The following is a 26,009-nucleotide window of genomic DNA, read 5'->3' on the forward strand; positions in this document are numbered from 1 at the left end:
ACCAGTGGTCCATGGACATTAATATTTGGTACAGTTACCAAGAACCAGTGGTCCATGGACATTAATATTTGGTACAGTTACCAAGAACCAGTGGTCCATGGACATTAATATTTGGTACAGTTACCAAGAACCAGTGGTCCATGGACATTAATATTTGGTACAGTTACCAAGAACCAGTGGTCCATGGACATTAATATTTGGCCACGAATCCAGTTTCCTGATATTTATATGTACTTAATTTCTACGCCGGGGAAATACACGAAGCAAAGCTTGAAGGCATACAAAAGTCTTGACGCTTGGTCCGACTTCAAGGCAGGATTTGTTGTAGAAATTAAAGTGATGAGGACACCGAACTTTATGATTTGACCGTTTAGCGTTAGCTACCCAAAAATCCAACATGACCTGATACAAAATGGGAACCACAAATCCACGTTTCAGTGTCTGGAATCCAGTTGTTTCTGTGAATTGCAGCGATCCATTTGTCTCTCTTAAGCTTATATTTCAGCAGTCTGTAAAACGATAACTCCGATTTCTTGCTAAATCTATGAGTACAGTTGATCGCACAACAGCTCTTTCCCATTTTAGATGTTTTCCAGTTGCTCAAACTGAAAGTTTACGCTGACACTCAGTCTTTCTGACACTCAGTCTTTCTGACACTCAGTGGGCGTAACCCGCTGTGAAGTTCCATCTGTGACGTCATGCACATGTCCATGTCAATGTCCTTATTGTCCAGTGGTGATGGTGCTGTTTTGCTTGTAATAAGAAGATAAATCTTGTTCCACTGGCAGATTTTTCTACTTATTTCAAGTGAAAATTTACTTGAAACAGGTGAAAATTGTTGTTTTTTTCCAGTGATGACTCTTGTTTTAAGTGTAATGAGATTTTTTGACTAAAAATGAGACATTTTAACTAGAAATAAGATAAATATTCCTGGTAAGATTTTGGGTTTTTGCAGTGGATGCATGACCTTCCTGCATGACAGCAAAGCTTTGTACAGGGTTGAGATGACTTTACATGTTTTTCCTTCATACGCTTTCAAAAACACATCACTAGAAACCACAGCTTGAACGGTGTGTGGTGTAGCGGTGGTATTGTCTGGTGTAGCGGTGGTGTTTGCTCCTAACTCCAGCGCCCTGCTCTCACAGGAGCCGTACGCCGGCGGGAAGCAGGATGCAGAGAAGGTGAAAGGAGCGCTGGTGGACGCGTCGCGGCAGAAATGGCCGCTGGACTTCTCAAAGTTTTTTGATGTCACAATGACGTCAGGTCAGTGGGAGCACAGCCGTTTGACACGGATGCCTTTTCTTTTGTCGTCCTTGGTTGAAGAACCATCTCAGATAATCCCTTTGTAGTTTCTGGTTGCACTTTTTCGAGCGTGTACCAACCGGTTGCATCCCCACGTTTGTCCGCAGGACCGCCGCTGCCCAAGAGCAGGTTTATTGCAGCTGTGAACTGGAGTGGCATCTTCTTCATGGAAAGAAGAGACAAGAGATTTCTGGAGATCCCCTACCTGGAGGTGAAGAAGGTCAACATGGAGAGGTACGGGTAGCTTTCCTGGTTTTTCCCCTTTCTTATGGCGCTTTTCCACTAGTTCCTACTCAGCCTGACTCGCATCGGTTTGGTTCTTTCCCACCAGGGGTCTAACGTGCCGAGTAGATACTTTTCTGTAACTATTCTGTCGAGGTTCTAAGCTGCTGAGTCGGCTGTATCTGACATCATCACACTACAGGCCACTGATTGGTCGAGGGGTTGGAGTCAGACGTCTGAGTCAGGAGGAGGAAATCAGAGAAAGAGACTCTGACGGATTCTTGTTCATTTTATTCAACCAGCAACAGCAGCAAAAGTCTGTTTGATGATCCAACTCTGAGGTGCAGATGTTCATAAACCTGGTGCTGAGGAGAGAATTAAAAAGGGATCTAGACGGTGATAAGGAACGACCAGATCTACCAGGAGCTCTGTCTCTTCATAGCTGCTCACGGCTCCAGCTGACTTTTCAGCAGCGCAACAAACAAAAATTAAAAAGCGTTGCCGCTTGAAGCTTCTCTCACTCACATTCATTTTATAACTTGATATCAAACACAAGCCACAGACCCAGCAGCACATCTATCATCTCCTCCAGCTTCTACATCTTTAGTGCTGTTGTCTTCTTCCTTTAGATCAGGGCTCGCCAACCTGCGGCTTAGCGCCACCCAAGTGGCTCCTGGAGCTTTTTCAAGAATGTTTGACTTTTTTTTTCCTTTTTTTCTTCTTTTTTGCTTTTTTCTTTTTTTTTCTTTTTTTTCCAATTTTTTCTTCTTTTTTCTTCTTTTTTTTCTTTTTTCCTTTTTTTCTTTTTTCTTCTTTTTTTCTTCCTTTTTCCTTTCCTTTTTAATCTCTTTTTTTTTTTTTTTTTTTTTTTTTTTTTTAACCTTGTCTGCACACATATTATTGATTGATACCATGACGGTAGAAACCAAAAGTGTATATATGTGCATTATTACTATATTTAATATATATACATATATATACGCACACAAATGCGTACACATACATAAATATACACATACATCCACTGCCAATCCAGGAAGCAGGAACACACGGAGACACACGTCAAGCACTGGAAATCTGCAACAAAAAAAAAAAAAAACACAAACAAAGCACGAAACCGGCACGGAGCCAACCAAAACAATAACAGCAATCGACCTAAATCTTGAGATCTGATCGCAGTCTGAGCTAAGCTATCGCTACCGCTACCTAAACCCAAAAACTAGAGAGCCAGCATGCAGGTGAACAAGCCAGTGTGTATGTCTATGTGTGTGTGTGTGTATGTATATGATCATGTGTGTGTGTGTGTGTGTGTATATGCATGTGACTAAGTGACTGTGTGTGTGTGTGTGTGTGTGTGTGTGTGTGTGTGTGTGTGTGTGTGTGTGTGTGTGTGTGTGTGTGTGTGTGTGTGTGTGTGTGTGTGTGTGTGTGTGTGTGTAATAAACCAAACAAAGCTCCACCTGAAGTGTATCTATAGTGGGGGAGGGGGGGGAGCAACCCCGCCACCCGCGAGACCAGAGGCCGACACGGAAGAGCCCGGAACCCAGGCCACCGGCAACCCCACAGAGGGGAGAAGTTCCTTCCTTTTTAATCTCAAGATTTCGACATTTCAACTTTTTCTCAACATTTCGACTTTTTTCTCGACATTTTAACTTTTTTTTTTTCATGCATAATAAAAAAAAAACTCCCCCCAGTTCTAACTAATATAGCTACATGCAGCATGTGTTGCCTTCATTTTAAGGCTTATACAAGACTTTTAATTTTTTGCGGCTCCAGACATATTTGTTTTTTGTGTTTTTGGTCCAATATGGCTCTAAAACATTTTGGGTTGCCGACTCCTGGTTTAGATCATACAATCAAATACGTCACAGCAGCTTCGCTCCAACCTCCTACTTCTGCTCCAGGTGCTGAATTGTTATGGAAAAGAAACCAGGCCGAGTTGAGATGAGCAGAGCCGAGTAGGTTCTAGTGGAAAAGCTCCATTAGAAGACATGTGCAGGTGTTTAAAGGGCAGCTCAACATGAAACTGATGTTTGTGATGTGACTCTGAGCAGTAGCTTCAAAGGCCAGTCTCTGAGTCTGAGCACGGTCCGAGGAGACTTCGTCCTCAAGTGTCCGGAGGCGGCAGACATGGAGGACCTGATGAACAGCAACCTGGAGGGGCTGAAGCAGCGCTCGGTGTACGCAGTGGCTCAGCAGGACGACAGTAAACCAAGTAAGACTGCAGCGTGTTTCCGTGTGCGGGGGCTCCACAGAACCAGTACCACAACCCTGGCCTTCCTCTGCTCTCCTCCTCCTCAGACGACCCCATGTTCCTGGTCTGTAAGCGAGGTGACCTGCTGATGGCGAAGAAGGATGAGGAGAACTCCCCGGAGGAGAACTGGGTCCGAGCCGTCAACCAGAGGACTGGGGACAGCGGTGCGGTCTACAAGGACACGCTGCAGTTCCTCCCCACCCTGAGCAGGCCCACCGACGACATGCTGGTAGGTTCCGCTACACTGCAAAATCTTACCAGGAATATTTGTCTTATTTCTAGTTAAAATGTCTCATTTTTAGTCAAAAAATCTCATTACACTTAAAACAAGAGTCATTACCAGAAAAATAACTTGTTATTTGACAATTTTCACCTGTTTCAAGTAAATTTTCACTTGAAATAAGTAGAAAAATCTGCCAGTGGGACAAGATCTATCTTCTTATTACAAGCAAATAAATCTTGTTCCACTGGCAGATTTTTCTACTTATTTTAAGTGAAAATCTACTTGAAACAGGTGAAAATGTTGTTTTTTCCAGTGATGAGTCTTGTTTTAAGTGTAATGAGATTTTTTTGACTAAAAATTAGACATTTTAACTAGAAATAAGAGAAATATTCTTGTTAAGATTTTGAGTTTTTGCAGTGCGGTCAGGTCTGAAACTTATACACTACTGTACCTGCAATGTTGTGCAAGTTCATACTTCTCATGAACTAGTTCAAAGTTCAGTTCACATAGTTTAAAAATGAATAGTTCATGTTCATAGTTCACTATTTTCACTTTGAACTAGTTCAAATTCAGTTCATTTCAATATTTTTAGGTGAGAAGTTTGAATGAAACGCCCCCCTATCCTAAAACTGTTCACCGTATATAAATGTGCGCGTCGCCCACTGGTGAAATGAGAAGGATTATTCCGTAATAATTGGACCTAAACAGTGAAGCTGAAACTCACATAATCTGAACAGTTCAAGTTCCAGTTCCTGATCTGCAGAATGAACAAGTTCATGTTCAACTTCTTTATTTGCAAATATGTTGCGTTCAGTTCAACGTTCTCACAGAGACTGGTTCATGCACAACACTGACTACCTGTCCCTCTGCAGGAACTGCTCACATTGCAGAAGAAAACAAGCCTGTCAAACAACGCCGCTTTTGGAGAAGAGACGGTGGCTCCTGTTTCCTTAAAGGAGTTTGCTCTGGAGAACTTCAGGTAACGGTGGGAAGGTTTGAGCGTTCACCTGTTGGTTCCACCGTCGGCGCTGATAGCAGTGATGCCGACTGCTGCCAGCCTGGCTGGTTCTTTTAGATTTGTAGATTTCATTTATTTGCACATTTTTGAAAGAAGAAAAGAAAAAAATACAATGGGACGCATTTAGAGTAAATAAAAAAAAGTATAGGCAACAATATAAAAGAAAATGTGCTGGAGAGCTCAGAAACCTGAGAGGCTTATCGAGTGGCCTCCCCTCTATGATACACCTAGGGCCTGATTTACTTAAGGTTTGCGTGCGTAAAAACGTGTGCAAACTTGACAGCACCCGCAAACCAAAGTGCCAGCTGATCTACTAACAGCGTGCAAAGAGGATTGCGCCTCTCAAATGAGCAAAATAGCACACGCTGTTCATTTAGTACTTTTGCCCTGATGAATAATCAATATGGGGCGTACCCGCCAGAAATCCTAAATACTGGGAGGGGAAAATGCAAATAGGTTCATTTACCACACGCAATGAGATTTACCAAGCCTGAAAGTTATTGCGGGGATTGTGATTGCGTCTGTATTTAATACGTTGGAAAGGAAGGTGCTAATCTGCCCAGCATTACGCACCGATGGCTGCTGTTATTGTGGCAAGGAGGCGACATCGCCAAAATCAAAGAATACGCAGAGAGAGAGTCTTTATTCTGCTGCATGCTATTTTAAAAATGGCTGCACAAGTTTTATTAAAGGCCACTTTTTCTTTAGTTCTTCGCCTTATATCTTGCCACCTTCTTTTAACCTCATCTGCCGTTCTTTTTGTGTTACCAACTGCATTTATTCTATCGCAGATTTTCTCCCATATTGCGTTTCTTTTGGTAATGTTTAAATTTCTTTGCTGTAGTTCATGAATGTGTTTATTTGCCTCTTCGCGCTTGCGACTATCCTGCTTTCCATCCAGACTCTCCATGGCGCAAACCTTAAGACACGCAACACCTGATTTAAATACTGAGGTTTGCACCTGTTATCAATTGCGCACGCAATCTTAGTTGATCACCTGCAAAACACACAACAACAGCACGTGCAAACTTTTTCAGTGCACACGCAATTTAGTACTCTTTATTTAGGATCTTAGTAAATCAGGCCCTTGGACAGTAAAACAAGAAATACTTTGGAAGATAATTAAATAATAGTTCAAATAGACATCATAAAAAATATGATAAAAGGAGCAGACTGTAGCATAAACCTAAACAAAGAGCATCTGGATATCTAGTATATACAGTGTACTTGTATGTAAATGTAGAGACACACGAGCTACAGCAGACGTTGATGGTACTGGGTCAGCAGCTGTTACATCTCAGCTAGGAGTTTGTTTTTTAATCTTTTTCTGACAACAAGGAGGGACGGAGTGCTAGGTACCAGGTTGGAGATGTTACTCCACAGGGAAACCGCTGTGTATTTAATATTATATTGCCCTCTACACTGCAAAAACTCAAAATCTTACCAGGAATATTTGTCTTATTTTTTAGTTAAAATGTCTCATTTTTAGTCAAAAAATCTCATTACACTTAAAACAAACATCACCAGAAAAATAACTTATTTGACAATTTGCACCTGTTTCACTTAAATTTTTCATTTGAAATAAGTTGAAAAATCTGCCAGTGGAACAAGATTTATCTTCTCATTACAAGCGAAAAAATCTTTTTCCACTGGCAGATTTTTCTACTTATTTTAAGTGAAAATCTACTTGAAACAGGTGAAAATTGTTGTTTTTTGAGTTTTCAAGTCTTGTCTTAAGTGTAATGAGATTTTTTTGACTACAAATGAGACATTTTAACTAGAAAATAAGACAAATATTCTTGTTAAGCTTTTGAGTTTTTGCAGTGTACTGATGCGACATCAGGGTGGATGGAGGTGAGATGCTAATCCAGTTGTGAATATTGGATTTTACACAAATGTATTGTTTGAAGTGGAGTGGTAGTGATTGGCTTGAGAACTAATTTTGTAAACGTGTCCCCTCCGTCCCAGAGCTCCCAGTAAAGCGGCCGCCAAAGGGCTGGGCAAGGAGAAGCTGTGGGCCAACTCCAAAGAACCGCTCAAGCAGCCGCTCATCAGGACTCTGCTCAGCAACTCGGAGCTCAGCAGCCTGGCCTGCAACGCCTTCACTGATATCCTTCAAAAACACGCAGCCCTGCTGCACTCATGCTTGTTTCTGGAATATTTATTGCATTTGTTTTTTTTTTTCCTTTTTTTTGGGGGGGGGGTGGGGGGGGGGGTGTCGTCTGTGGGAAATCTGTCGTAATGGATTCAGTGTCAGTCACCGTTACAGTACACTGCAAAAACTCAAAATCTTAACAAAATATTTGTCTTATTTCTAGTTAAAATGTCTAATTTTTAGTCAAAATAATCTCATTACACTTAAAACTGGAAAAAAACAACAATTTCCACCTGCTTCAAGTAGATTTTCACTTACATGTATAAAAATCTGCCAGTGGAACAAGATTTTTTTTGCTTGTAATGAGAAGATAAATCTTGTCCCATTGGCAGATTTTTCTACTTATTTCAAGTGAAAATTTACTTGAAACAGGTGAAAATTGTCAAATAACAAGTTATTTTTCTGGTGATGACTCTTGTTTTAAGTGTAATGAGATTTTTTGACTAAAAATGAGACATTTTAACTAGAAATAAGACACATATTCCTGTTAAGATTTTGAGTTTTTGCAGTGTATGTTTTACACTTCACAATTGTGGGAAAGTTCTGGTCCATTATGGTCTTTTCATTATGTTTTTGAAACTTTCCATAACATGAACATGTAAAACTAGTTTCTCTGGTATCTCTCCTTTAAAACTTGAGTCATGAAATCTATTAGTGTTGAGTGAAAAACTAGAGTTTTTACCATTTAAACTTGGCATTATCTAGAATAGCCCACATGCATGAGGTTCACAATATTTAGCACCATTATATCAAGGAATGGATAAGATAACCAAGAACAAATAAAGTCCAATCTCTGGGGGTACAATCTCTGCACAAGTGCCTAATTACGTCCCCATTACCAGTGCTGCACTGCTTACTATAACCATGGCAGTGTTGTGTTCATTTTCAATGTTAACACAATTATACGACGGAGTATTAGGGCCAAACTAAGACACAAAAAAAATGGAAATTACGAGAATAAAGTCGTAATATTATGAGAATAAAGTCGTAATATTATGAGAATAAAATCGTAATATTACGTAATGAGAGCAGTCTTCTCCCTGTGTTAAAATGAGGAATATTGAGCATCTTGTGAAGTTATACTTTGGTATCGGTTTCACAAAAAAGGAAATACTTAATCTTTTGACACATCAGCATGGAATTATTATCAGTATAAGGACTTTAAAACGATTGTGCAAACGACTTGTGTTAGAGAAAATCTTTATGATCATCCTCATTGTTTCCTGAGAAACAACAAAAACTCTATACCATAGTATACTATACTATACTATACTATACTATACTATACTATACTATACTATACTATACTATACTATACTATACTATACTATACTATACTATACTATACTATACTATAGCCTTTCTCAACCGGGGTGTCGCGGCACCCTGGGGTGTCGTCTGACTGCTTCAGGGGTGTCGTCAAAAAATGACCTATTCTGACATTTCATATATTAATACCGTATTTTCGCAACCATACGGGCGCCGTGTGGAAAGGCAGAGTCACTTTCCGTGCCGTGCGGCGCCTAACAAAAGCCGGCATTTCCGAGGCGCCGCACAGCACGCAAAGTGACTCTGACAGCGAGGAATTCGGACTGGCACAGCTGATTTAGCAGAGCTCTTTAATGCAGAAACAGAGGATGAGTTTTGCCCCCGCTCTATTTTTAAATATGCACACTTGTGTGCTTGTGTGTGTTCTGCGGCGCGTGTGTGTGATTAAGGCGGCGCTCCGTGTGTGTAGACGGCGCCTTTTTTCGGTCAGTATTTAACGCCCGTATGGTCGCGAAAATACGGTATTAATATATGAAATGTCAGAATTTATTCACTTTTGAAAGGTGTCATGACTGAAAAAAAGTTGAGAAAGGCTGCTATACTATACTATACTATATTATACTATACTATATTATACTATACTATATTATACTATACTATATTATACTATACTATACTATACTATACTATACTATATTATACTATATTATACTATACTATACTATACTATACTATACTATACTATACTATACTATATTATACTATACTATACTATACTATACTATACTATACTATATTATACTATACTATACTATACTATATTATACTATACTATACTATACTATATTATACTATACTATATTATACTATACTATACTATACTATACTATACTATATTATACTATACTATACTATACTATATTATACTATACTATACTATACTATATTATACTATACTATACTATATTATACTATACTATATTATACTATACTATACTATACTATACTATAATATACTATACTATACTATACTATATTATACTATACTATATTATACTATATTATACTATACTATACTATATTATACTATACTATATTATACTATACTATACTATATTATACTATACTATATTATACTATATTATACTATACTATACTATACTATAATATACTATACTATACTATATTATATTATACTATACTATACTATACTATACTATACTATACTATACTATATTATATTATACTATACTATACTATACTATACTATACTATAATATACTATACTATACTATATTATATTATACTATACTATACTATACTATACTATACTATACTATATTATACTATACTATACTATACTATACTATATTATACTATACTATACTATACTATATTATACTATACTATATTATACTATACTATACTATACTATACTATACTATATTATACTATACTATATTATACTATACTATATTATACTATACTATACTATACTATACTATACTATAATATACTATACTATACTATATTATACTATACTATACTATACTATACTATACTATACTATATTATACTATACTATACTATACTATATTATACTATACTATATTATACTATACTATACTATACTATACTATACTATACTATACTATATTATACTATACTATATTATACTATACTATATTATACTATACTATACTATACTATACTATATTATACTATACTATATTATACTATACTATACTATACTATACTATACTATACTATACTATATTATACTATACTATATTATACTATACTATATTATACTATACTATACTATACTATACTATACTATACTATACTATACTATACTATACTATATTATACTATACTATATTATATTATACTATACTATACTATACTATACTATACTATACTATACTATACTATATTATACTATACTATATTATACTATACTATACTATACTATATTATACTATACTATATTATACTATACTATACTATACTATACTATACTATATTATACTATACTATACTATACTATACTATACTATACTATACTATACTATATTATACTATACTATATTATACTATACTATATTATACTATACTATACTATATTATACTATACTATACTATACTATACTATACTATATTATACTATACTATACTATACTATACTATACTATAATATACTATACTATACTATACTATATTATACTATACTATACTATACTATACTATACTATACTATATTATACTATACTATACTATACTATACTATACTATACTATACTATAATATACTATACTATACTATACTATATTATACTATACTATACTATACTATACTATACTATACTATATTATACTATATTATACTATACTATACTATACTATATTATACTATACTATATTATACTATACTATATTATACTATACTATACTATACTATACTATACTATATTATACTATACTATACTATATTATACTATACTATATTATACTATACTATATTATACTATACTATACTATACTATACTATACTATAATATACTATACTATACTATATTATACTATACTATATTATACTATACTATACTATACTATACTATACTATATTATACTATACTATACTATACTATACTATACTATATTATACTATACTATACTATACTATACTATATTATACTATACTATATTATACTATACTATACTATACTATACTATATTATACTATACTATATTATACTATACTATACTATACTATATTATACTATACTATATTATACTATACTATACTATACTATATTATACTATACTATACTATATTATACTATACTATATTATACTATACTATACTATACTATACTATATTATACTATACTATATTATACTATACTATACTATACTATATTATACTATACTATACTATATTATACTATACTATATTATACTATACTATACTATATTATACTATACTATATTATACTATACTATACTATACTATACTATACTATACTATATTATACTATACTATACTATACTATACTATATTATACTATACTATACTATACTATACTATACTATACTATACTATATTATACTATACTATATTATACTATACTATACTATATTATACTATACTATACTATACTATACTATACTATACTATACTATATTATACTATACTATATTATACTATACTATACTATACTATACTATACTATATTATACTATACTATATTATACTATACTATACTATACTATACTATACTATACTATATTATACTATACTATATTATACTATACTATACTATACTATATTATACTATACTATATTATACTATACTATACTATACTATACTATACTATACTATACTATACTATACTATACCAGACAGCTCCTCTTCCACAAAAGACATATGTAGCTCTTCCTGTTAGAGTTCTCATAAATTACCACTTTATTCTCGTAATATGACGACTTTATTCTCATAAATTACCACTTTATTCTCGTAATATGACGACTTTATTCTCATAAATTACGACTTTATTCTCGTAATATTATGACTTTATTCTCGCAACATTATGACTTTATTCTCGTAATTTTACGACTTTAATCTTATATTATTATGACTTTATTCTCATAATTTCCAAATATTTTTTTGTCTTAGTTTGGCCCTAATACTCCGTCGTACAATTACACCAATCAACAACAACATTGAAATGAACAACAACCATCTCAGTGTGCCACACCACACAAACTGCTCCAGAACAGCTTGAAGAACAGGAACAGAACAAAGAGCCTAAGGTGTCCACCTGCCCAAAAATCCAAATGAAATGAATGTAAAAATGATGATGTTTGATATTATTATTGTATATGTGGGTTTGTGAGGCCGGGGTGTGGTTTTGATGCGGTGTGTGTGAGTCCTTGACCTGGGCTGCCACCCATCCTGAAGTACATGGGCGACTACCCCATCAAACACGCCCGCAGCCCGCTGGAGCTCACCGACCAGATCTTTGGGCCGGCCACGCAGCACGAGGCCCTGCGGGACGAGATCTACTGCCAGATCATGAAGCAGATGACCAGCAACAGCAACCTGTACGCCTCCGTCTGCACCATTCTGTTGGCTCACTAATGGAGCTTTTCCACTAGAACCTACTCAGCTCTGCTCATCTCAACTCGGCCTGGTTTCTTTTCCATAACAATCCAGCACCTGGAGCAGAACACTGCAAAAACTCCAAATCTTAACAAGAATATTTGTCTTATTTCTAGTTAAAATGTCTAATTTTTTTGTCAAAAACTCTCATTACACTTAAAACAAGAGTCATTACCAGAAAAATAACTTGTTAAAATAAGTAGAAAAAATCTGCCAATGGAACAAGATTTTTAAATCTTTATCTAGATTTTTTCTACTTATTTCAAGTGAAAATCTACTTGAAACAGATGAAAATTGTCAAATAAGTTATTTTTCTGGTAATGAGTCTTGTTTTAAGTGTAATGAGTTTTTTTGACTAAAAATTAGACATTTTAACTAGAAATAAGACAAATATTCTTGTTAAGATTTTGAGTTTTTGCAGTGATAGGAAGGTTGGAGTGAAACTGCTGAGACGTATTTGATTGTGTGATCTAAATGAAGAAGACAACAACACTAAAGATGTAGAACCTGGAGGAGATGATAGATGTGCTGCTGGGTCTGTGGCTTGTGTTTGATATCAAGTTAAAAAATAAGAGTGAGAGAAGCTTCAAGCGGCGACGCTTTTTAATTTTTGTTAGTTTGTCTCTGCGCTGCTGAAAAGTCAGCTGGAGCCGCGAGCAGCTACACTGCAAAAACTCAAAATCTTAACAAGAATATTTGTCTTATTTCTGGTTAAAATGTCTCATATTTAGTCAAAAAATCTCATTACACTTAAAACAAGAGTCATTACCAGAAAAATAACTTATTTGACAATTTTCACCTGTTTCAAGTAAAGTTTCACTTGAAATAAGTAGAAAAATCTGCCAGTGGGACAAGATTTATCTTCTCATTACAAGCAAAAAAATCTTGTTCCACTGGCAGATTTTTCTACTTATTTTAAGTGAAAATCTACTTGAAACAGGTGAAAATTGTTGTTTTTTCCAGTGATGAGTCTTGTTTTAAGTGTAATGAGATTTTTTTTTAACTAAAAATTAGACATTTTAACTAGAAATAAGACAAATATTCTTGTTAAGATTTTGAGTTTTTGCAGTGTATGAAGTGATAGAGTTACTGGTAGATCTGGTCGTTCCTTATCTCCGTCTAGATTCCTTTTTAATTCTCTCCTCAGCACCAGGTTTATGAACATCTGACCCTCAGAGTTGGATCATGAAACAGACTTTTGCTGCCGTTGCTGGTTGAATAAAATGAACCAGAATCCGTCAGAGTCTCTTTCTCTGATTTCCTCCTCCTGACTCAGACGTCTGACTCCAACCCCCCGACCAATCGGTGGTCTGTAGTGTGATGATGTCAGATACAGCCGACTCAGCAGCTTAGAACCTCAACAGAATAGATACAGAAAAGTATCTACTCGGCACGTTAGACCCCTGGTGGAAAAGAACCAAACCGAGTGGAGTGGAGTTGGGCTGAGTATAACAAACCAAAACAAAGACATGACACTTGTATTTCCTCTCTGTTTCCCTCAGGCTGAGCGTGGAGCGCGGCTGGCAGCTGCTGTGGTTGTGCACGGGTTTGTTTCCGCCTGGCCCGGATCTGAAGCGGTACACGCAGCGCTTCCTGGAGTCCCGGCCCAGAGACCCGCTCTCCTCCGGCTGCCTGCAGAGGCTGCAGGAGATCTGCAGGTCAGTGGGGGAGAAACAGGGATCTGTCGTCAGGAATGAAGTGCCTACGGAAGAGTATCGGGGCCAGGCAGGAGAAAAATTAAAATAATATTTTAGAGGAGGAAGATTTTTTTTTTATTATGCAAAAGTCGAAATGTCGAGAAAAAAGTCGAAATGTTGAGAAAAAAGTCCAAATTTGATGACAATATTGATTTGAAACACATATCACGCATATGCAGTTGCATAACTTCAGAAACTTAACGTTCCACTCCAAGGATGTAAGTTAGTTAGTTAGTTAGTTAGTTAGTTAGTTAGTTAGTTAGTTAGTTAGTTACGGCTGCTGCTGCAGAGCTGTCAGTCACTCTAACTGGATTTGATGGAGAGGAGACATTTACACTTTATTCACCAAATTGTATTTCAACTTTATTCTCAAAATTTCGACTTCATTCACGAAATTTTGACTTTTTTCTCGAAATTGTATTTCAACTTTAATCTTGACAATTCGACTTTTTTCTCGACATTTCCAGTTTTTTCTCGAAGTGCAAAATAAAAAAAAATCTTCCCCTCTCAAATATTTTTTCTCCTGCATGGCCCTAATACACAGAAAATCTCGCAGACGCTGCTAGATTGAAAACAAGAGTAACAGAATGCATGTTGGTAGTTCTAATTATTTTACTTAGTTTTCTAATTTTTTAATTGTTAGTCACACAAGTGAAATTGCTCGAGCAATTTACTGCAGTTCATTTTAATTCGGTGCAAAGCATATCACTTCTGAAAATGTTAAAACAAATCCCTGCGCCTGCTAACTCTGAGAGCAATCTATCTTTATATGTGTGATATTTTAGGTTTCTTTGTAATCTGAAAGGTTTGTGCAGTAAATGAATGTGTGGTTTGTCCGTCAGTAAGACGCCCAGGAGCCTCCCTCCCCACCAGGCAGAAGTGGAGGCCATCCAGCAGAACAGCCCGCAGATCTTCTACAAAGTCCACTTCCCAAATAAAACGGATGATGTAAGCAATACTGGGGATGAGGGGGGATGAGGGGGGGTGAGGGGGATGAGGGGGGATGAGGGGGATGAGGGGGGATGAGGGGGGATGAGGGGGGGTGAGGGGGGATGAGGGGGGATGGGGGGGGGGGGGGGGTGGCATCCCCCCTGAAATAAAAACGGTCCAAATCATCCCCCCTGTAAAACTGCCATCCCTCCTTTCCATCCCTTATGTCATTTCATCAATGAATGTGGTTTTACTGCTATTTCAACATTTAGAGTCATCACCAGAATAATAACACCAGAAAAATAACTCATTTGACAATTTTCAGTCAGTCCGATTTTTCTACTTATTTTAAGTGAAAATCTACTTGAAACAGGTGAAAATTGTTGTTTTTTTCCAGTGATGAGTCTCTGCGCTTCCTTGTAGGAACATAGGAGAACTAATGAAACTTGAGATCTCTCTACATTTAGTTTTCTTTTTTCTATATTTGCTACTGAAATAGCCTTTTTTGGTAATTGTCTTTTTTTTTTTTGGTATTTAATCTTTACGCCCAACTGGCCCAGCTGGTTTCCACGTTGTAACTAATGAAATTTAACAATTTGCATAAGAAGATTACAGAAGAGTATTAGGGAGGAGAAAAAATATTTGAGAGGGGAAGATTTTTTTTTTATTGTGCACTTCGATAAAAAAGTCGAAATATCGAGATTCATATTGAAATACAATTTCAAGAAAAACGTCGAAAATTTCGTGAATAGTCGAAATTTCACCTTTTTTCTCAACATTTCAACTTTATTCATGAAATTTTGACTTTTTTCTCGAAATTTTTCTCAAATGAAAAAAAAAATCTTCATCCTCTAAAATATTATTTTTATTTTTCTCCTGCCTGGCCCTAATACTCTTCCATAGAAATAACCTTTTTCGGTAATTGCCATATTATTTTTTGGTATTCAATCTTTATGTAAACGCCCAACTGGCCCAGCTGGTTTCCACGTTGTTACTAACTAATTAAATTTAACAATTTTAAAAAGAAGATTGATATATTTTGCAAGAAAAAGAAATTGTCTGGTGGAGTCTTGGTGCCAGATATGAGGGGATGTGATGTTGTGACTGTGCAGATATTTGAAGTGTCGTCCACGACCACGATCAAGGACCTGCGCTGCAGCATCGCCTTCGAGCTCAACCTGAGCTCTCCGGACGGATACGGCCTCTACATGAAAACCACCATGGAGAGGGTGAGGGACGCTCAGAGTCCTGGAAACATGTTAAACATAGTATATATGTACATATAATAAAATGCAATTTGATATAATGGCGGTAATGTACTAAATGTTGTTTAATTTGTATACAACGTGACCCAAAACATAGCAACTCTTTGTCTTAAATGACTGAATATTGAAAATAATAATAAGAAGTCATGTTGTGAATGTTGAAGGTTACGAGCCTTGATGAGCAGAAGTATTTCTTTGACAACCTAAGGCAGCCCTCGGAAGTCCCTAAAAAAGCCAAAAAGACGAAAGAAGGTAATGTATTATGAAGGTACTCTTGGTTGTCACGTGTCGGAGCTCTAAACAGTCACAAATCCATTCTTTATGGAAGAGTATTAGGGCCAGGCAGGAGAAAAATAAAAAGAATATTTTAGAGGAGGAAGTTTTTTTTTTTTTATTATGCACTTAGAGAAAAAAGTTGAAATGTCGAGAAAATAGTCGAAATGCATTTCAACTTTATTCTCGAAATTTTGACTTTTTTTCTCAACATTTCGACTTTTTTCACGAAATTTCGATTTTGTTCTCGAAATTGTATTCCAACTTTATTCTCGACATTTCGATTTTTTTCTCGAAATTGTATTTCAACATTAATCTCAACATTTCGACTTTTTTCACGAAATTTCAACTTTATTCACGAAATTTCGATTTTGTTCTCGAAATTGTATTCCAACTTTATTCTCGACATTTCGATTTTTTTCTCGAAATTGTACTTCAACATTAATCTCAACATTTCGACTTTTTTCACGGAATTTCAAGTTTATTCTTGAAATTGTATTCCAACTTTATTCTCGACATTTCGAGTTTTTTCTAGAAATTGTACTTCAACATTAATCTCAACATTTCGACTTTTTTCTCAACATTTCGACTTTTTTCACGAAATTTCGACTTTATTCACGGAATTTCGACTTTATTCTTGAAATTGTATTCCAACTTTATTCTCGACATTTCGACTTTTTTCTCGAAATTGTATTTCAACATTAATCTCAACATTTCGACTTTTTTTCTCAACATTTCGACTTTTTTCACGAAATTTCGATTTTGTTCTCGAAATTGTATTCCAACTTTATTCTCGACATTTCGATTTTTTTCTCGAAATTGTACTTCAACATTAATCTCAACATTTCGACTTTTTTCACGGAATTTCAAGTTTATTCTTGAAATTGTATTCCAACTTTATTCTCGACATTTCGAGTTTTTTCTAGAAATTGTACTTCAACATTAATCTCAACATTTCGACTTTTTTCTCAACATTTCGACTTTTTTCACGAAATTTCGACTTTATTCACGGAATTTCGACTTTATTCTTGAAATTGTATTCCAACTTTATTCTCGACATTTCGACTTTTTTCTCGAAATTGTATTTCAACATTAATCTCAACATTTCGACTTTTTTTCTCAACATTTCGACTTTTTTCACGAAATTTCGATTTTGTTCTCGAAATTGTATTCCAACTTTATTCTCGACATTTCGATTTTTTTCTAGAAATTGTATTTCAACATTAATCTCAACATTTCGACTTTTTTCACGAAATTTCGACTTTATTCACGGAATTTCGACTTTATTCTTGAAATTGTATTCCAACTTTATTCTCGACATTTCGATTTTTTTCTAGAAATTGTATTCCAACTTTATTCTCAACATTTCGACTTTTTTCTCAACATTTCGACTTTTTTATCCAAGTGCATAATGAAAAAAGAAATCTTCCCCTCTCAAATATTTTTTCTCCTGCGTGGCCCTGACACTCTTCCGTACTCGTTGCTCCTCAGTACATCAGGGTAACATCCCGTGCGTGGTGATGTTCAAGAGGAAGCTCTGGTTCAACGTGACGCCCGGCAAGGACTTGGTTGCAGACCTCACCTTCCACTACCCGCAGGTATCCGTCTCACTCACAGTCGGACTCCCACTCCCTCAGTCCCTTTAGTCCAGTTTGAAACGCTGAGCCGTCTGGTTCCGTGCAGGAGGTCTCCAAGTACCTGCGGGGGTTCCACAACTGCACCAAGGAGGACATGTGCAACCTGGGCGGGCTGCTGTTCCGGGTCACGGTGGACTCCGACAGGTCGCAGTTCGTCATGATCCCCAGGATGCTGAACGAGCTGGTTCCAACCGACCGGCTCAAACTCATGTCTCCTGAGGAGTGGAAGAAGGTAAAGGCAGTGGGACGGAAGCTGCTGATAGAGGGAATGTGCATGATGTCACAGATGAGACTTCACAGCGGGTTACGCCCACTGAGTGTCAGAAAGACTGAGTGTCAGAAAGACTGAGTGTCAGAAAGACTGAGTGACAGAAAGACTGAGTATCAGAAAGACTGAGTGTCAGAAAGACTGAGTGTCAGAAAGACTGAGTGTCAGAAAGACTGAGTGTCAGAAAGACTGAGTGACAGAAAGACTGAGTGGCAGAAAGACTGAGTGTCAGAAAGACTGAGTGTCAGAAAGACTGAGAGGCAGAAAGACTGAGTGTCAGAAAGACTGAGTGTCAGCTTAAACTTTCAGTTTGAGCAACTGGAAAACATCTAAAATGGGAAAGAGTTGTTGTGCGATCGACTGTGAACATAGATTTAGCAAGAAATCGGAGTTACACTGCAAAAACTCAAAATCTTAACAAGAATATTTGTCTTATTTCTATTTAAAATGTCTAATTTTTAGTCAAAAAAAATCTCATTACACTTAAAACAAGACTCATCACTGGAAAAAAACAACAATTTTCACTGGCAGATTTTTCTACCTATTTCAAGTGAAAATGTACTTGAAACAGGTGAAAATTGTCAAATAAGTAATTTTTCTGCTAATGACTCTTGTTTTAAAGGAGCTTGAGGCTCCTTTTAAGAAATGAGACTCTCTAGCGCCACCCTTCACCACGACGGCCGTCGGGGGTACTGCAGCCAACAGTGAAGCCGGCACGGGAGAACGGGGAGAACGCGCATGCAGCGTCATGTGACGTCACATCCGCAGCCCAGCGCGGGAAACTCGGGACCGAATTGCAGCACATTTTGCAGCACACAGCCTGTTCAAGGCAACGGAGAGATACACTAGAGGAATCATTCTTTTTGGTTTGGAACGCTTCATCTGACATTATTACTAGAAAACTTAAAACGTATACGGATTTTTTTCATAAATCTTGCCACAATCCGGCCTCAAGCTCCTTTAAGTGTAATGAGATTTTTTCACTCTTTGACCTTTTAACTAGAAATAGGACAAATATTCCTGGTAAGATTTTTGAGTTTTTGCAGTGCATCGTTTTACAGACTGGTGAAAAATAAGCTTAAGAGAGACAAATGGATCTCTGCAATCTGCAAAACAACTGGATTCCAGGCACCGAAACGTGGATTTGTGGTTCCCATTTTGTATCAGGTAATGTTGTATTTTTGGGTAGCTAACGTTAAACGATCAAATCATAAAGTTCGGTGTCCTCATCACTTTAATTTCTACAACAAATCCTGCCTTTAAGTCGGACCAAGTGTCAAGACTTTTGTAAGCCTTCAAGCTTTGCTTCGTGTATTTCCCCGGTGTAGAAATTAAGTACATATAAATATCAGGAAACTGGATTGGTGGCCAAATATTAATGTCCATGGACCACTGGTTCTTGGTAACTGTACCAAATATTAATGTCCATGGACCACTGGTTCTTGGTAACTGTACCAAATATTAATGTCCATGGACCACTGGTTCTTGGTAACTGTACCAAATATTAATGTCCATGAACCACTGGTTCTTGGGATAACTGTACAGGTCACTGTCAAGTCCAACTGACGCTAATGTAAGCTGATAATCGGCTGTTATCCCGTCTTCTCCACTAGTTGCAGCTGTTTTTGCTGATGTTTTTACCACTCAGTGAGAGTAAGGGGGCTGGTCCAGTGGGGAAGTGACGTCAATGCAGACTCTCTATTACTCCATTTAAAACAAAACGAGTTTCCTCTTATGTCTTCCTTCCGTTTACAGAACATAATCTCTGCGTACAACAAGCAGAGTGGCATAACGGTGCAAGAGGCCAAAATCGCCTTCCTGAAGGACATCTCAACCTGGCCCACCTTTGGTTGTGCCTTCTTTCTCGTTAAAGTGAGTTTCTAGGAGGAAGGGGAGACCAGATTTGTAAACAACAACATGGGGAAACTTATTTTTCCGTTTTTTTATTTCATTTGCAGCAAACGTGTGAACCTAGCTACCCAACTCAAGTTATGATCGCCATCAGCAAGCAGGGTGTCAACTTGATAGACCCCGAAACCAAGGTATGCCCGGCAATAAACTTGTATTCATTTACATTTATAATGTAACTGGTACCAAACAATCTCAATAACATCCACGTGTGTAGGAGCTGCTGGTGTTGCACCCATTCAGCCGCATCACTGACTACTACAGCAGAGGTAACATGTTCCAGATGACCATCCGCACCCTGGTGAGGGGCTTGAACTTCGTCTGTGAGACCCCACAGGTGAGGAGGGGGGGATTCTGAAAGCTGGTACTGGACTTGATTTGATTTGAAGATTTTATTTCGAACATGCATGTTAAAAAAAGAGTACAAACAAGTATAAAAACAGAATACAAATGCTGTACATATATATTCAATTCAATTTCCAATTCAATTTTATTTATATAGTGTCTATTACAACAGAAGTTGTCTCTAGGATCTTTCCAGCGACCAGAACATAAACCCCCGAGCAATTATTACATAAACAATGGCAGGTAAAAACTCCCCTAGTGGGAGAAAAACCTCAAGCCAAACAGTGGCAAGAAAAACTCCCCTTTAGGAGGGACGAAACCTGGACCAGGACCAGGATCATAACCCTAACCCGAAGCTCTGGCCCAATCAGCAAGCCCCAGGTTAGGTTCAGGGTCGGGGAAAGGTTGAGAAGGGGCAGGGCCAGGGAGAGTCTTGACGGACAAATCTCTCCCCCGCCTGCCCGGGCCGGTACCCTGCCCCTCTCACTCCCACACTGCAGGTTCCGGTGTTTTGCATTCAGAGATGCTCTTCTCCACCGGCAGAGGATGTTGCAACATGGACAAAAGAGAAAAAAGAGAAGAAAAGGTTTTCTTGTATGTGTTTTTAAACTGTATAGAGTTAGTGCTTTGTTTGATTTTCTTCATCAAGACCGTTCCACAAAGTTCCCCCACAGACTGATATGCACATGTTTTTAAGAGCAGGACGTACTCAAGGTGGTTTAAAATCTAGTTTTACCTCTTAGATGATATTTTCCGTCTTTATCATGAAATATCTTTTGAATGTTTTCAGGCAGTGCATTATTTCGTGCTTTGAACATTATTATTGCTGTTCTAATTTTCACTAAGTCCATACATTTCCAAATCTGTCATTTAAGGAATAGAGGATTGTTGTGATGGAGATACCCAGCATGATTTATTATGCTTACTGCTCTTTTTTTGGAATGTGCATATGAATGTATGACCTGGTGCAGGTCGGAAAATGTCCAACTGTACCATCACATTTGATTTGATTTGAAGATTTTATTTTATGAAGATGCATGTTAAAAAAGAGCACAAAAAAGTTTAAAAAAAACGAAGTGCTTTACATATGTACAGCACTTGTGCAGACCTCACGGATCCACCAACATGCTGGAAACGGAGTAGGAATGAAGTAAACACTTATCCAGTCCTACCCCTGAATCTACATACATTCTTACATATAACAAGAGTTTCATTAAGCTTACTTATAAAACACCCATACCTACTTTAATAACTGTTCTATACAGTGATATAATATTCAATTATATGAATATATAAATATAGTCAAAATCAAACAAATCAAGGCAAACAAAAGAAAACAAAACAAACGGCCAGCATTTAGTTGTGCTACTATGTATGTATGTAATAATAGAAGTAATTATGATGCATAGTATTACATTATCATTACTTTACTATAATACTACAATATAATAGAGAACAATAGACAGCAATGGTATAACAATATACTTGAATAACTATATAAGAGTAGATATGCTATATATACTGGTTCATATATTTACCTCCAATTATATACATAAAAATTACTATAAATCTATATATCGACATATAACTATAAATCAATATATATTAATAGAGATATAGATATACAAATACTGTACGTATAATACAACTCAATATATCCATATACATACTTACATCTAACATATCTATATCCATAATATACATATATATATATATATATATATATATATATATATATATATATATATATATATATATATATATATATATATATATACATATGTTCAGAGCGATAATAGTCTGTAAATCATATTAACTATTTTACCGCTTCCTTTTTCAGGCTTTCGCAATGGAGGACCTCGTTACATCGTACGTGAAGATGTACGAGGGACAGAAGCAGGCCTTCCAGCCCAGAAACCAAATCTTTGCCAGAAGCCTCTCCAACAAAATGAAATACTGACACGCTCAGGTTTCTATTCATTTTGTCCTGGTGTCTTCACAATGAGCCATTTGCTAAAGATTAGATGATGAAACTCTCCCAAATACAGATTCTGTCTATTAAAAAAAAAAATCCCAACTTTTAAGTGTAATATTTCAATTTAGTTGTATTGTTTTGATGTTTTTGATTGCATTTGTTCACATCTGCTGTTGTAAACCACAACCATGAGTTAGGTATTATGTATATTTTATTTAATTTCTACATGAACTATCTATCCAATAAATTAAGCGTATGTAAAACTGGCTGTATGGTTGGCAGTACACTGCAAAAACTCTTACCAAGAATATTTGTCTTATTTCTAGTTAAAATGTCTCATTTTTAGTCAAAAAAAATCTCATTACACTTAAAACAAGACTCATCACTGGAAAAAACAACAATTTTCACCTGTTTCAAGTAGATTTTCACTTAAAATAAGTAGAAAAATGTGCCAGTGGAACAAGATTGTTTTGCTTGTAATGAGAAGATAAATCTTGTCCCACTGGCAGATTTTCCTACTTATTTCAAGTGAAACTTTACTTGAAACAGGTGACAATTGTCAAATAAGTTATTTTTCTGGTGATGACTCTTGTTTTAAGTGTAATGAGATTTGACTAAAAATGAGACATTTTAACTAGAAATAAGACAAATATTCCTGTTAAGATGTTGAGTTTTTGCAGTGTACAGTGATGAACCATCTTGTGTACGCAGATGATTGTGTGATTTTTAGCCCGAGCTCAGCTGGTTTGCAGCAGCTCCTTAATGTGTTTTCTGTGTACGGGGAGCAACAGGATGTAAAGTATAACAAGTCAAAAAGTGTTATTACGATCTGCAGAACCGTGAAAGACAGACATATGACTTTCCCTGACTTTAAACTGTCAGGTAATGTTCTGAATATCTGTAGTGAAGTGAAATATCTCGGCCACATGATCACAGATCGACTGACAAGATGAAGAGGACATTTATCGTCAGTGTCGTGCGTTGTATGTGCAAGCAAATGTATTGTCACGTAAATTTGGTTGTTGTACTGTTGGAGTGAAGTTGACTCTGTATTGTTCGTATTGGCGTATTGTTCACCTCTGTACACGGCACATCTGTGGCTGAACTATAAAAAAGCCTTCAGGGACTGCAAGTGGCATACAATGATGCTCTGAGGAAACTGTTAAAAAGGCCCAGATGGACGAGCGCCAGTGAGATGTCTGGAGTGAACACACTGCAATCTGTTTTGAGAAATGTAATGTACAGGTTTATCTGTCGATTAAATCATTCTGATAATGGAATTGTTGTGGTACTGGTGAACATTATGTACAGTGCCACGCGCTGCACGTCTCAGTTTTGGGAGCATTGGTATGTCTTTTAAAGTGACTTTTAAAATGAGTCATTAGACATTAGTCATTTTTATTTCTGTGTTTTTTAATCTTTTGTATTATGTGTTTTTGATTGTATTTGTGTATGGACCTTGAGTCTAGAATAAAGCATATCTATCTATCTATCTATCTATCTATCTATCTATCTATCTATCTATCTATCTATCTATCTATCTATCTATTTTAGTGATAATAAACCTTTCAGTGTATTAATCTGAGTTTTTTTTCTAAAAGTGGTGTATGTTGTGAAGAGAAAAAAATAGAAATTAAAGCTGCAAGCAGCGATGAACGGGCCCTCGCACCCTTGTGCACGTTCAGGCTGCAGTGGAAGCTTGTATGACTTAATGTAGATTCTTCAGGCCTGGACATTTAGCGGATGAAACCACCCACGACTCTCTATATCAAACCATTCAAAAGTTATGGCAGAAAATGGGGACTATCAAATATGGACCAATCAGAAAAAGGAGCGGGGCTAATTTGCACCAATTTTGTTCAAGGACTCAAAACTGAGTCCGATGACACCACCCACAAGTCTTTATGTGAAACCATTCAAAAGTTATGGCAGAAAGTAGGAACTATCAAATATGGACCAATAGGATGATGGGGGGGCGCGATTTTTGGCGTCTATCGTCGCCACGGTAACGCTTTTGACTGAGAAAAGTAATGCACATTGTCACAGGATGGAGACGCATATTTTGATGTATAACACACCCGGGTGCACATTACGGTTCGGGCCGCATTAACTGCCGAAGGAATGGCATAAATTGTGCCAAAATTACACGATTAATTCAAAATGTTAAAAATGGCCGACTTCCTGTTGGGTTTCGGCCATGGCGCCAAGAGACTTTTCTTTAAGTTGTGACATGATACAGGTGTGTACCGATTTTCGAGCATGTACGTCAAACCGTATTGTGGGGCTTGAGGCACAAAGTTTTCAAGGGGGCGCTGTTGAGCCATTTTGCCACGCCCATTAATGCAAACCATTAAATATCAAATCTTTCGCCAGGCCTGGCTTGCATGCAAAATTTGGTGACTTTTGGGGCACGTTTAGGGGGGAAAAAGGCCCTCCTTTCGAAGAATAAAGAAAGAAAGAAAAATTCCGACAGATACAATAGGGCCTTCGCACTGTCAGTGCTCGGGCCCTAATAATGGTTTGTAAATAATGGAGTTTTGGAATTCGCATTTATGGATGTGAAATTTTCCTAATAAAATATAAAGATTGACAATACTACATAACTTATTTTCTTTGAATTCAAAATAAGTGATAATGTTCTTCCCTTCAATGTTGATTTTACGTGTTGTTTTACAGAGTATATAGCTCTCAAGTTCTTTCCAAAATGTGCTGCTATAAGAGCAACCATAAAACAAGTGAGTTATACTTTTGGGTTCAGTTTTACAAAAGGTACATTCGTTATCAATGTTAAGGAATTTTGAGATATACAGTATGTGTTAGATTATGTAATGTTTTTTAAATTTAACCTCGAACACTCTTCCTCATATCCTGTCAAAACTACTGCCGTCACCATGGAAACCCCGTGACTGAAAAAATACTGGAATACCACAGCCAGGCAATATTATTATTATTGTCTGTCCCGCTGATGCAATCTGACTGTAAAGAGCATTGGGGTTTGATGAAAAGGGCACATTAGACGAGGCTGAAAGTGATTTATTTGAACACAAACATGAGTGCAGGACTGCAGGAGGGGCGCAGGGAGGAATTCAAGTCAAATGTAGGC

The 26,009-nt window shown here is 36.5% G+C and overlaps 1 protein-coding gene across 1 annotated transcript in view; it reads left to right on the forward strand.

Moving 5' to 3' along the window:
• Positions 1-23,320, forward strand: part of LOC133453121 (unconventional myosin-VIIa-like) — a 61,155-nt gene extending 37,835 nt beyond the window's left edge. The window contains exons 34-50 of the mRNA XM_061732999.1: positions 1,146-1,263; positions 1,410-1,536; positions 3,579-3,739; positions 3,826-4,007; positions 4,874-4,980; positions 6,988-7,127; positions 12,397-12,550; positions 14,111-14,266; positions 15,148-15,253; positions 16,348-16,464; positions 16,665-16,752; positions 18,265-18,371; positions 18,457-18,642; positions 20,434-20,550; positions 20,637-20,720; positions 20,804-20,923; positions 22,772-23,320. Of these exons, the coding sequence (XP_061588983.1) occupies positions 1,146-1,263; positions 1,410-1,536; positions 3,579-3,739; positions 3,826-4,007; positions 4,874-4,980; positions 6,988-7,127; positions 12,397-12,550; positions 14,111-14,266; positions 15,148-15,253; positions 16,348-16,464; positions 16,665-16,752; positions 18,265-18,371; positions 18,457-18,642; positions 20,434-20,550; positions 20,637-20,720; positions 20,804-20,923; positions 22,772-22,891 (2,190 nt within the window). The 3' untranslated portion in view covers positions 22,892-23,320. The remainder of the gene's footprint in view (positions 1-1,145; positions 1,264-1,409; positions 1,537-3,578; positions 3,740-3,825; positions 4,008-4,873; positions 4,981-6,987; positions 7,128-12,396; positions 12,551-14,110; positions 14,267-15,147; positions 15,254-16,347; positions 16,465-16,664; positions 16,753-18,264; positions 18,372-18,456; positions 18,643-20,433; positions 20,551-20,636; positions 20,721-20,803; positions 20,924-22,771) is intronic.
• The last annotated feature ends 2,689 nt before the right edge of the window (positions 23,321-26,009 follow it).

This window comes from Cololabis saira, chromosome 10 (genome assembly GCF_033807715.1).
Source record: "Cololabis saira isolate AMF1-May2022 chromosome 10, fColSai1.1, whole genome shotgun sequence".
NCBI lineage: Eukaryota > Metazoa > Chordata > Actinopteri > Beloniformes > Belonidae > Cololabis > Cololabis saira.